Source organism: Schistocerca cancellata, chromosome 5, assembly GCF_023864275.1.
Source record: "Schistocerca cancellata isolate TAMUIC-IGC-003103 chromosome 5, iqSchCanc2.1, whole genome shotgun sequence".
NCBI lineage: Eukaryota > Metazoa > Arthropoda > Insecta > Orthoptera > Acrididae > Schistocerca > Schistocerca cancellata.
In genome coordinates this window covers 647,451,884-647,464,319 of record NC_064630.1, presented here as the reverse complement: position 1 = coordinate 647,464,319, position 12,436 = coordinate 647,451,884, and the positions used below count along the sequence as shown (strand labels likewise).

Genomic DNA, 12,436 nt, shown 5'->3' with positions numbered 1-12,436 from the left:
AGTTTCTCTACACAGCATCTAATACCTGCTGATACATTTCTTTAAGTATCAAAGGGCAAATCTAAAAGAGGTCCCTTACGATCCTAACCTTAAGTTTACTTCAAGCTACTTTCATTTTTTTACATGTTTCATTAATTTGCCATAGAATGTCACGAGGAAAACAATTCTGCCGGTCAGACAATATGACTGATGGTGCCGAAATAACTACATTACCATGCTGTTCCAGAACCCAGCATTTGTCACTCCTTTATGGCCAATAAAATGAATTTTTAGTACCCAGTCGTGCCTGTCTCTTTAAACACTAATCTCCAATACTATTAGATGAATTTTCATGGGATTTTCACAGGTAACTTGGACATAGCTTGGGGCAACACATAAGCATTATTTCTTTAAAATCTGATGGGGAGAAAAAGATGAAATTTCAAGTTTTATCTTGCATCTGTATCTCTCTGAAATTATGAAATGGAATGTGGCTTAAAGTTACTTCTCTCCAACACACCATCACAGAGGCGGAAATTTTGATGAGAAGTGGTGCAGGCGAGCAAGTTTTTATACCCCAAATCCGGCTTATTCCTAATAATTTATCATTTCGCTTTCAGTCCTAATAATTTATTATTTTGCTTTCAAATACACAATTCTTAGTGAGTTTACGTGATGCCAAAACTGTAAACAAAGCACATGGCCACACACTGCGTGTTGCAGACATCAACCTTAGTGTCAGCCATTTTTCGGACTGCCAGGTCTATGCACCCCTCTTCTCCTGTCAGTAAATCACAGATCATCATTCACATTCAAATTCCCCTTCATACTACTACAAACATTTTATATGAGCAGCTTTACAAGCTAAAAATAAATTTCATACTTAAAGTCTCAGGCAGAGCTGTAAATAAATACCCAGGCAACACTGGGCTTTTCAGCTAGTTATTCATGTTGTTTACAGCAGTAAATACAGCAAATGAGTTCACTATGCTGGATTTCATATTTCATCATAGTTGGACACTTCCCAGGCATCTAGAACTTCACAAGGCATCAACAGTTAATTTGTGCATATCCCAGGAACTGGCTTTTTGCAGTTGGATTTTTCTCAGTATCAAAGATTTTCAAGTGCTCACCAAGTGCCAAGAATCAATGGGAGCACTTTCACTGATTTACGCCAAAGTCACCGTAGTTCTATTTTCATGTCCTTGTACCTTGTACATCAGAAAAGTTATTTGTTGTTGACGACTCGGCAATGATCTGCAACAGCAGTGTCAATGATCCACATTTTCTCCACGATTGTGATGCCTGGTGTACTGAAATCCCACAGTACTTTGGCATGTTTGTTTCTGACATCTCTTTCTGGCTTGTGGTCCCACCAGTTCCTTACCACAGGCAGATGATAATTTTGCCATAAGTTCCTGTGGAATATTCATGCCACATCATTGTGTCTCTGCTTGTAAATGTTCTGAATGATATTTTTGCAACAGCTCTCAAAATATAAACAAATGTTTTGTCCTCTTCTCTGAAGTGTCTGCACTTTGTCTTTTGCAGATTTCTCAATTTTGGTTTCAATGGTGTTAGTTCAAGTGGTTTGTTCTTGTGCAGTCAGCATCTGTCCTTCACTTTCCTTCTTTATGGTTCCACTTGTCAGCCAAGACCAGATCTTTTTGCTATCTATTTTGCCTTCAATCGTAACAAACTCTGCCCACGCAATGCTTTTTCATGCAGCCTGACTCTGGTACTGAAAAGTTTTCCAGTATTTATTCTTTGTTTACTGTACCTTGAGATGCTTTCTGTTGCAGAATTTCACATAGCCTGCCAATGCATATTTCATTTCTTCCACTGTCTGCCCGATTTGCAATTATTACTATTACTATTATCAGTGACAGCGGTGACCTACCTGGAAATCTGTGCACGTAAGCACGCTGCTTCCACTACTCTGAGGAGCACTGGACCTGGATCAAAACCGCCTGGCACAGTATCTATGAGGGCTGGTGTGCCGGCCAATTGGGCTGTGGGGTTGAGCTGGTTTCACAACATGTGACTCCATGAATACCGGGCTGGTACATCCAGCCTAAGTTACCGATTTGCAAATATTTCAGAAACGTCTGCACATTTTCCTATGAGATAACACTAGACGCAGACTGATGGGGTACACACATTCTGTGCAGGGGAGGGGGACAGGAACTGCACCTGGCCACCCTCTACCACTAATGTTGCCCAATCTAGATTAACACGCTGGCCCCATTATACACGGATTACAGCCAAGGAAAAGAAGAGAATGAAAGAGTGACAGTAGCCAGACAAAAAACTGGCCTGAAGGCTTCCAATTAGTGTCAGTTTAGAACTTTCATAAGGATTCTAGCAATCAAATGAATTACAAACAATGAATACAGTATCTACATCTTGAGTGGTTTTAAATGGGGTTACAGGGTGTGGAAGAGGCAAGTGTCACTAGGACAGGAGTGGTGCAGAGGATGTCGGTTGTAACACATGTCTGCCTTTCCAGATGCAACATGAGAAAGTGCAAATTTGATTTCACATGACCAAAATTTTCAGAATCTATGATAGTTGGCATGGCAAAAGTATTTCTGTTTTAAGATTTCAATTATACTTGACAGTAGTTTCGAGCATTGCTTCTGCTACCCTTCTAGCAGAGAGGTGTGACGTTCTTCCAACTACTGGGCACACCACCACCACCACCACCACCACCACCACCACCACCACCACCACCACCCACCACCACCACCACCACCACCACCACCACCACCACCACCACCACCACCACATAGTACATTACAATTAAAAGCAAATCCAATTAATTTTGCAAATTCTATACAGAAATAATTATCATTGAGGTCTTTTTTTTTTGTGGGTTTAGGGCGCACAACTTCAATGGTCATTAGCGCCCTGACTACTCTAAGAATGCACCGCGAGGCACAAGTTGACAACAACAACTAAAAGGGAAAACACGATAAAAGACAGACTGACAGGCATAGGATTAAAAAACAGCATTATCAAATGTCCTTAGAGAGGTTTGTCAAATTGATAAAACGAAGAACACGAGCAACTGCTCGTGGGTCATCCGCTAAAATGGCATCAAAAGTACTTGGCAGGTTAAGATCTAGACGCAGTGTGTTAAAATCTGGACAGGACATTAAAATGTGTCTAACCGTCAGCAAGTGCCCACATGGGCAGAACGGCGCCGGCGCAGCCGTCAGCAGATGGCGATGGCTGAACCGGCAGTGTCCAATTCTTAACCGGGCCAAAACTACCTCCTCCCACCGATAAGGGCGTGAGGAGGACGTCCAAGCCACGGGAAGAGGTTTTAAGGCCCGAAGCTTGTTGTCTGTAAGTGCAGCCCAATCGGCATGCCACAGCGATAAAATACGCCGACAAATGACCCTGCTAAAATCGGACGAAGGGACACAACAAGAAGCTGTCCGAGGCTGGAGGACCGCAGCCTTGGCCGCGGCATCTGCAGCTTCGTTCCCAGGGATACCGACATGGCCAGGAACCCACATAAAGCTAACCGGAGAACCGACATCCACCAGCTGCTGAAGAGAGCGTTGGATCCGGTGTACGAAAGGGTGAATCGGGTACGAATCACTGAGGCTCTGGATGGCGCTCAGGGAGTCTGAGCAGATGACATAAGCAGAATGACTGTGACGGCAGATGTAAAGAACAGCCTGGTAGAGGGCAAAAAGCTCAGCTGTGAAGACCGAACAATGGCCATGGAGCCGGTATTTGAAACTTTGTGCCCCGACAATAAAGGAACACCCGACCCCGTCGTTGGTCTTAGAGCCATCTGTATAAATGAAAGTCATGTTGATGAACTGCGAACGAAGTTCCAAAAAACGGGAGTGGTAGACTGAACCGGGGGTAACCTCTTTTGGGAGCGAGCTGAGGTCAAGGTGAACGCGGACCTGAGCCTGGAGCCAAGGTGGCGTGTGGCTCTCGCCCACTCGAAAGGTTGCAGGGAGTGAAAAATTAAGGTGTTGAAGGAGGCGACGAAAGCGCACTCCAGGGGGTAGCAGGGCAGAGACATACAACCCGTATTGACGGTCGAGAGAGTCGTCAAAAAAGGAACGATAAGACGGATGGTCGGGCATTGACAGTAGCCGACAGGCATACCGACAAAGCAGTATATCGCGCCGGTAGGTGAGTGGCAATTCGCCAGCGTCAGCATGAAGACTCTCTACGGGACTGGTATAAAATGCTCCGATCGCAAGTCGTAAACCCCGATGTTGTATGGAGTTGAGGTGGCGTAAGATGGATGGCCGTGCAGAGGAGTAGACGAAGCTCCCATAATCCAGCCTGGAGCGGACGATCGACCGATATAGACGAAGTAGGACGGTTCGATCCGCTCCCCACGACATACCACTGAGAACACGGAGGACATTTAAAGAACGGGTACAACGGGCGGCTAAATATGACACATGTGGAGACCAGCTAAGTTTCCTGTCAAAGGTAAGGCCTAAAAATTTGGTTGTCTCCACGATTGGGAGAGCAACGGGACCGAGTCGTAAGGACGGTGGGAGAAACTCTTTGTAGCGCCAGAAGTTAATACAGACCGTCTTTTCGGCAGAAAAACGGAAGCCATTGGCGACACTCCAGGAGTAAAGACGGTCAAGAGAACACTGAAGACAGCGCTCCAGGACACGTGTACACTGCGCGCTGCAATAGATGGTAAAATCTCCACAAAAAGGGAGCCTGATACATCAGCTGGGAGGCAATCCATTATTGGATTGATCGCGATGGCGAAGAGAGCGACGCTCAAAACTGAGCCCTGTGGCACCCCATTCTCCTGGCGAAAGGTGTCTGACAGGACAGAACCCACACGTACCCGGAACTGTCGATCCATTAAAAAGGAACGAATAAAAAGAGGGAGGCGACCGCGAAGGCCCCATGTATGCATGGTGCGGAGAATGCCCGCCCTCCAACAGGTGTCGTAAGCCTTCTCCAAATCAAAGAACACAGCCGCGGTCGGGCGCTTCCGCAAGAAGTTATTCATAATGAAGGTCGACAAGGTAACCAGATGGTCAACAGCAGAGCGGCGCCTACGAAATCCACATTGTACATTGGTAAGTAGGCGTCGAGACTCGAGCAGCCAAACCAATCGAGAGTTAACCATTCGCTCCATCACTTTACAGACACAGCTGGTAAGCGAGATAGGTCGATAACTGGAAGGCAAGTGCTTGTCCTTCCCCGGCTTAGGAATCGGGACAACAATAGACTCGTGCCAGCATGCGGGAACATGTCCCTCAATCCAGATGCGATTGTATGTACGAAGAAGAAAACCTTTACCCGCAGGAGAAAGGTTCTTCAGCATCTGAATATGAATAGAATCAGGCCCTGGAGCGGAGGACCGTGATCGGCCAAGTGCGTTTTCGAGTTCCCGCATGGTGAATGGGGCATTATAACTTTCACAATTCGAGGAGCGGAAGTTAGGTGGCCTAGCCTCCTCTGCCTGTTTGCGGGGGAGGAAGGCAGGGTGGTAATGAGCGGAGCTCGAAACCTCTGTGAAAAAGCGGCCGAAGGCATTGGAGACAGCCTCAGGGGCCACAAGGACGTCATTCGCGACCTTCAAGCCAGAAACTGGTGAGTGGACCTTAGTGCCAGATAGCCGGCGCAGGCTACCCCAGACAACAGAAGGAGTAAAACTGTTGAAGGTGCTTGTGAAAGCAGCCCAGCTGGCTTTCTTGCTTTCTTTAATAATACGACGACACTGAGCACGTAATCGTTTATAATTGATACAATTCGCCACTGTAGGGTGGCGTTTAAAGGTGCGTAAAGCACGTCGACGAGCACGTAAAGCGTCTCTACATGCTGCGGACCACCAGGGGACCAGTACGCGACGTGGAGAAGAAGTAGGGTGAGGGATGGAATATTCAGCAGCAGCGAGAATGACTTCCGTGAGGTGTGCGACCTGACGATCGCAGCTTGGGAAGGTTTGATCCTGAAAGGTCGCCCTGGAAGAGAAGAGCCCCCAGTCTGCCTTGGAGATGGTCCAACTAGAGGAGCACGGAGAGGGGGTATGCTGCAGGACATGGATAACACACGAGAAGTGGTCGCTCGAATATGTATCAGAAAGTGCATACCACTCAAACCGGCGTGCAAGTTGGGGAGTACATATAGAGAGGTCTAAATGGGAATAGGTGTGAGATGTGTCCGAAAGAAAAGTAGGGGCGCCAGTATTGAGGCAGACAAGATTGAGCTGGTTGAAAAGGTCTGCTAACAAGGAGCCCCTCGGGCAGGATGCTGGAGAGCCCCAAAGGGGATGGTGGGCATTGAAGTCTCCAGTTAACAAAAATGGTGCAGGTAGCTGAGCAATAAGTTGCATCATGTCTGCCCTGGTAACGGCAGATGACGATGGAGTGTAAACAGTACAAAAGGAAAATGTAAAAGTGGGGAGAGTAATGCGGACGGCAACTGCCTGCAGGCTGGTGTGCAACGTGATGGGATCGTAGTAAATATCATCCCGGACCAGCAACATAACCCCTCCATGAGCTGGGATACCTACCACAGGGGGTAGGTCAAAACGCACAGAGGTGTAGTGTGCCAAGGCAATTTGATCACATGGGCGTAGCTTCGTTTCCTGGAGGGCTACGACGAGCGGACGATGCAAGCGGAGCAGCAACTTCAAGTCCTCTCGGTTGGGGCGAATGCTGCGAATATTCCAGTGAATAAGTGCCATCGTAAGAAAAGGAAGATGAAAGAAGTGGTCACCTCGAAGGCCGCTGAGGGCCTGGCTTCGAGCGAGCACTGCCGCCGCTATCAGTAGGCGGACAGTCATCGTCCATTGGGTCTATAGGTTCATCGGCCATCTCGGGAGGATGGCTGGGAGGGGGAGCTTCCTCCGCCGGTGAACGGTCAGATGTACGGCTACCAGCGGTGCGGCCAGGCGAAACTGATGACGGCCTGGGGCGGCAACCGCTGGGTGGCGCAGGAGAAGAAATGCGCCGTGGCGGAGAAGGAGAACTGTGCTTCCTATGAGCCTTTTTGGAAGGACGTTTGGTGGAAGTACCGGTCGAAGGCTGGGAGGTCGAGGTACGTAAGAAGTCTGCACGGGATGGTTCCTTCTTGAAGGCCCGTGCATCTGACTTCGGGGTCTTCGTCTTAGCAGAAGCTGATGAAGGGGCTGGTGTCTGTGGGGTGATGGGAGGAAGAGGAGACGTCGACCGCGTGATCTTAGCACTGGCCGAACGGACGACCGTGGTGCTGAAGGTCAGATCGCATGTCTGGGTTGCTACCTCCCTGGTAGTCCGAGGAGAGGCGAGGACAGTACTGTATTTCCCCGCTGGGAGCAGCGCGGGCTTCCTACTAGCAAATAGCTTGCGAGCAGCAGAGGTGGACACTTTCTCTTTGACCCGAATTTCTTGGATACAGCGTTCTTCCTTATAGACAGGACAGTCGCGGGAGGATGCGGCATGGTCACCCTGACAGTTCACACAACGAGTAGATGGAGGTGGACAGTCACCCTCATGGGCATCCCTGCCACAAGTGACACACTTAGCCGCATTGGAGCAAGACTGTCGAGTGTGATTGAAACGCTGACACTGGTAGCAGCGCGTAGGTGTCGGGACATAGGGGCGAACAGAAATAACCTCGTAGCCCGCCTTGATGCGCGATGGCAGCTTAACACTATCGAAGGTCAAGAAAAGTGTCCGGGTCGGTACAAGGTTATTGTTGACCTTTTTCATGACCCTATGGACAGCCGTCACGCCCTGCTCGGCGAGGAAAGATTGAAGCTCCTCGTCAGTCAATCCGTCGAGGGAGCTACTATAGACTACACCACGAGACGAATTCAAAGTACGGTGGGCCTCCACCCGGACAGGGAACGTGTACAAGAGTGTGGCCCGAAGCAGTTTTTGTGCCTGAAAGGCATTCTCAGTTTCTAGTAATAAGGTACCGTTACGCAACCTGGTACAAGATTTGACAGATCCGGCTATGGCATCTACGCCCTTCTGAATAACGAAAGGGTTGACAGAGGAAAAATCCTTTCAGTCCTCAGATCGAGAAACTACGAGGAACTGTGGGGCAGGCGGTAGTACTTTTGTCACTGTTGGCTGGTCACGTTTCCGTTTTTGGGTCGAAGTCGAAAGCGATGGAGTAGAATCCATTGCGGAGGAATCCCCCATGATTGCCAGCGTCTCCGATGGCGCGCTCCTTCCTTGTGGGGACCCTCTCAGAGGGCACTCCCGCCTTAGGTGAATGTTTACACCTCAGGTCACACCTCCCGACAAACAGACGGAGGGACCAATCGGCATAGTCAGAAGGTATCAGCTCAGGCAATCACCCCTCCCCGGGCCTGGCCTTTACCAGGGGGTACGCGCGTGCCTTACATGTCTACCCAGGGCGGGGAATTACGTGTTACCCCGTCACCGGCTACGCGTGCATACGCGTGGGTCGGCCTTCAGGCACGCACAGGGAGGAAGGAAGAAGAGGAAAAAGAAGAGAGAGAGGGAGAAAGAGGACAGACTGTCTCAAACGCCGAGGCGGAGACCAGAGAAGGCAAGGAGAAGAAGGCAATGAGAAGGCAAGGAGAAGAAGGCAATGAGAAGGCAAGGAGATTTTGCAGGGGAAAGAGGAAGGAAGACAGTGAGGTGGAGAAGAGCAAAGAAAAGAACCAACCAAAGGTAGGAAGAAACGAGAAGTGAAAAACCAAAAAGACCACAATTATAGATCGTGGAACCGTCCGTCTCCGGACGCAGGCGCTAACTACCCCCGTGAGGGGGATGGACTCCTTTTAGTCGCCTCTTACGACAGGCAGGAATACCTCGGGCCTATTCTAATCCCCGGACCCGCAAGGGGGATCATTGAGGTCTCTCTCCCATGAACTAATGCACATGCATACCTATCCCATGCTTGGTTAATTATGTTTCTGAAGTTCAGCTACTGTTCAACCACAGGTTCTCATACAGAACAAAAGGTTTTAAGTTCTTCCTTGAGAAACAAAACTACTGCTCTTTTATTTAGTTCACTGAACAAGTGTCATTGTAATTGCTTTATTTGTCCTTTGGTAATCATTGTTGTTTAAACTGCCTCATGATGACTGCCACCAATTTCAATAGAGACTTCCCAAAGAGGTCAGGTCCACTTTAGAGATGGGCAAAACTGTTCTTTTCAGAGATTGGATCAGAACTGTTCACTCCCTGAAATGAATTAGCTCTTTTTCATGACTCACCACTCATTTACAATATTAAATAAATGGAAGGCACATTGCCCTTTAAACTTGGCTTATTCCAGTACTATACCTGTATTTTGATCTTATTTGATCCTATTTTGAAGTAACACAGATAATGAGTAAGAATTTTGTATTGTTTATTGAAATTTCCACGATATGACAAAGTTTTTGATTATTGATTTATTTTGCACTATCGTGGTTTTTTGGGTGATCGGAAAATGTTGTAACTTGAGATTTACATTAACAATATATTTGGCTATAACGTATTAAAATTTCATTAACCTCATACAAATACATCGCAAGCCATATATTTTTAAAGTGAACGTTTCCTTTCGAAGACGCCTAAAATCGCAAAATCCGTACCAGAATAAGAAAAAAAAATATAAATTTGACTGTAAAACGAAAGTGCTGCATATAGCCTTACGCAGAATAAAACAAGGAAAATATTGGTGTATCACATTTTGCGATACGTTTATCGGTTCGCTCGTAATTAAAGCGTAAATTCGAGTGTCTATAATAAAAATCCTATAGTAAGAGGAGTCATCAGGAACCTAATCTAATCAGTTTAAACAAATAAAAATAAAATAAATACAATTGATGTATACATAACATAATAATGTAATATACATAGCGGCATTACTACGAAGAACAATATCCAGTGGGGACGAACTCCGATGCAGAGGCGCTGAGTCGAGCAGGTCGAGCCGCGAGCTGTATTACTGCGTGAGCTGAGACCGCAGAGACCACAGTGACACCTGAGTCGCTTTGCTCGACGCTCTGGCTAGAGTCGAGACGGTGGGGCGAGCGTTGAGCGGGCGAGTTCCGAGGGAGGGGGTAGCGGTGAACTTACCCGCTCCGAGACAAATAGTTCGTTCCCTTGCGAGCGGGTTTTTGCAAGTAGTTCCTATGTTATACGCTAGGTGGCTCTCTGTCCTGTTGCTCGCATCAACTGCCCAGAGGGCAGGACGTGCGACAGAGTGCGATGCGAAGTTACGCTGCGCCAGACACTGCGCGGCAGACGACGCACAGAGACGCCACGGCATATGTGAAAAACAAAATCCAATGGGGCACTGCACAATGCAGGCAGCCAAGGTAGAAGCAGGGCAGAGGCCGGCGCTGGCTGTGTTGTGTGGCGTGCACTGTGCTGTGACCAGCAGAGGCGCTGCTGATATGCTCCGTCTCTCTCTCTCTCTCTCTCTCTCTCTCTCTCTCTCTCTCTCTCTCTGCCGTGGGAAACGTTTGGAGCTACCGTTCTTTTTTCTGAATCACTGATTGTTCACTCCTTTGAAAGATTGAACTCTATGAATTAGTTCAAGAGCGGATCCCCCATCTCTAGTCCACTTATCACCATTACGTTTAACCTAGGTCCGAACTGTTTTAAGCAGTTATCAGAGAAGAATTTAACACTGTTTTGCAGGGTGTACTGCCACAGGCACCACTTACGAAAATGCCACTATCCTCACCAATTCTTGAAGGATTTATGTCTCATTCAATTACGATGGCATGGTGGGGGAACACATTTATTACTATCAGCAGGCTGTGGTTTTGTTTGAAGTATCTGCTGGTTTAAGAGAGTGAGTTGGGTGGCCAATAGAAGGGTCCAATTATAAGCTTATACCCACCTTTGATACTTCATCTTGCCCAAACTCATCTCACATTCAAGTTCGATTTCTATCTTTGCAAATTCGAGTTTCTTGTATAGTAACAAATACACCACCTTCATTTCCCATTAGCCTACTCTCAGTATATACACACACATTTACCCCAAAAATCTCACTGCTGTCATGTTTGTGTTTTGAATAGCTTTCTATACCTATTGTTATGTGAGCTCCACTGCTTTTTAAATGTGGCTTAAATTTTGGCAGTTAGGTGCAGATACTTCAGCATTTTATCACTAGAATTTTAGCATAATCTGTGTGCAGTGTTTGACTAGGTCTTCCAATAGTACTTTGGGATCTCTTACAGCTTTTATTATCTGAACTCAATGGAGAGTGACCTAATATAAAAAAACTCTAGTGCATATTCCAGACAGTCCTTATCTGGGTGGAGCCTCTAATGTGTAGTACATCCCTGACCCACTGAAGATTGTCCTACTATCTTCACCACAGTGGCACATGCAAAAAAAGTTAGTCACAGTTTAACTCGTCATGGAACTCAAAGTATTTGGTTCAAAACCCACTCAATTCAGGAACAGGAGACCACACTCAGCTCTGGGAACAATTCTGCATATTGTGAGCTTTGTTAAACTTCCATGAGCATGGCTGGTCTTCTCAATCACCTCTGTCAGCTGCGGGAAAGATTTAAGTATGACCATTGAGGCTAGACAACAGGTATTGTTCATTCAAACATTAACTACAGTCTGGAGCTGCTTATACCCTGCTCTCTCAATGGCTGCGGGAATAGCATTTCTACATGGTGAATGAGGCCCCCCAGGCATACACATGTACATGAAATGATCCTTATACCTTACTGCTATTTCTGTAAGGGGTACCATTACTTGCCATACATCTGAACTGCCGATTACCTTTATGTACTGCCATAAAAACATTCCTTGTTTTGGTAATCAGTTCCATTTTCTTCAAATAGATCAATTAAAGATGACATTTATTTGCTATTACTTGCTAACAGTTCTCAGATACAAATACTTACTTCAAATTCTTTTGGTCTGTCAAAGACTCATTTGCACTCTTAGCAACATTTGTTCTCTCTCCCTTTTCATTAACAGCTGATCCTGCCATTGCAGTGTTCTTGTCAGCAGCATTTCTTGTACTGAAATAATTTTCAGACCAATAATTAAGTCACACTAAATAAAAATATAAAGATTACACTTCTTAGGTTATAATTCCTTACCGCTGTTGGTTTATACCAGTACTTTTTACTTGCTTATTTTGAGACTGGTGTCTGTTCTCCTTGTTACAACCAGTGGTGGCAAATCTATAAAATATGAGAGTATGTATTTAGTATCATACAAGTGGAACCCATTTGTATTTGTTAGATGAAACATAGATGAAAATGTAAGTTATTAATTTGAAAAGTTATTTAAGATCAAACTTTAAGCAGAGGATTTAATAAAGACTACACTATCAATTATGAAAGAATGGTTTCTACAGTAATGCATGTCACTATTTTATCACAGGTAATATTTCTCATGTGGGGTTGCTAGTCCCCCATCGGGCACCTTCTCAAGGGGCATATCAAGGAACACTCCCCAGATATAGTGGGTGCCAAGGAAATAAAATACTCGGGGTGGACCAAAACTAGAATAGCCAC

The 12,436-nt window shown here is 46.4% G+C and overlaps 1 protein-coding gene across 1 annotated transcript in view; it reads right to left on the bottom strand.

Annotated features, from left to right (window-relative positions):
* LOC126188084 (uncharacterized) overlaps positions 1-12,436 on the bottom strand; it is a 103,389-nt gene that overhangs the window by 77,692 nt on the left and 13,261 nt on the right. Inside the window, exons 2-3 of the mRNA XM_049929539.1 lie at positions 12,017-12,100; positions 11,816-11,935 (exon numbers count right to left, since the gene is read on the bottom strand). Coding sequence (XP_049785496.1) covers positions 11,816-11,935; positions 12,017-12,100 — 204 coding nt within the window. The remainder of the gene's footprint in view (positions 1-11,815; positions 11,936-12,016; positions 12,101-12,436) is intronic.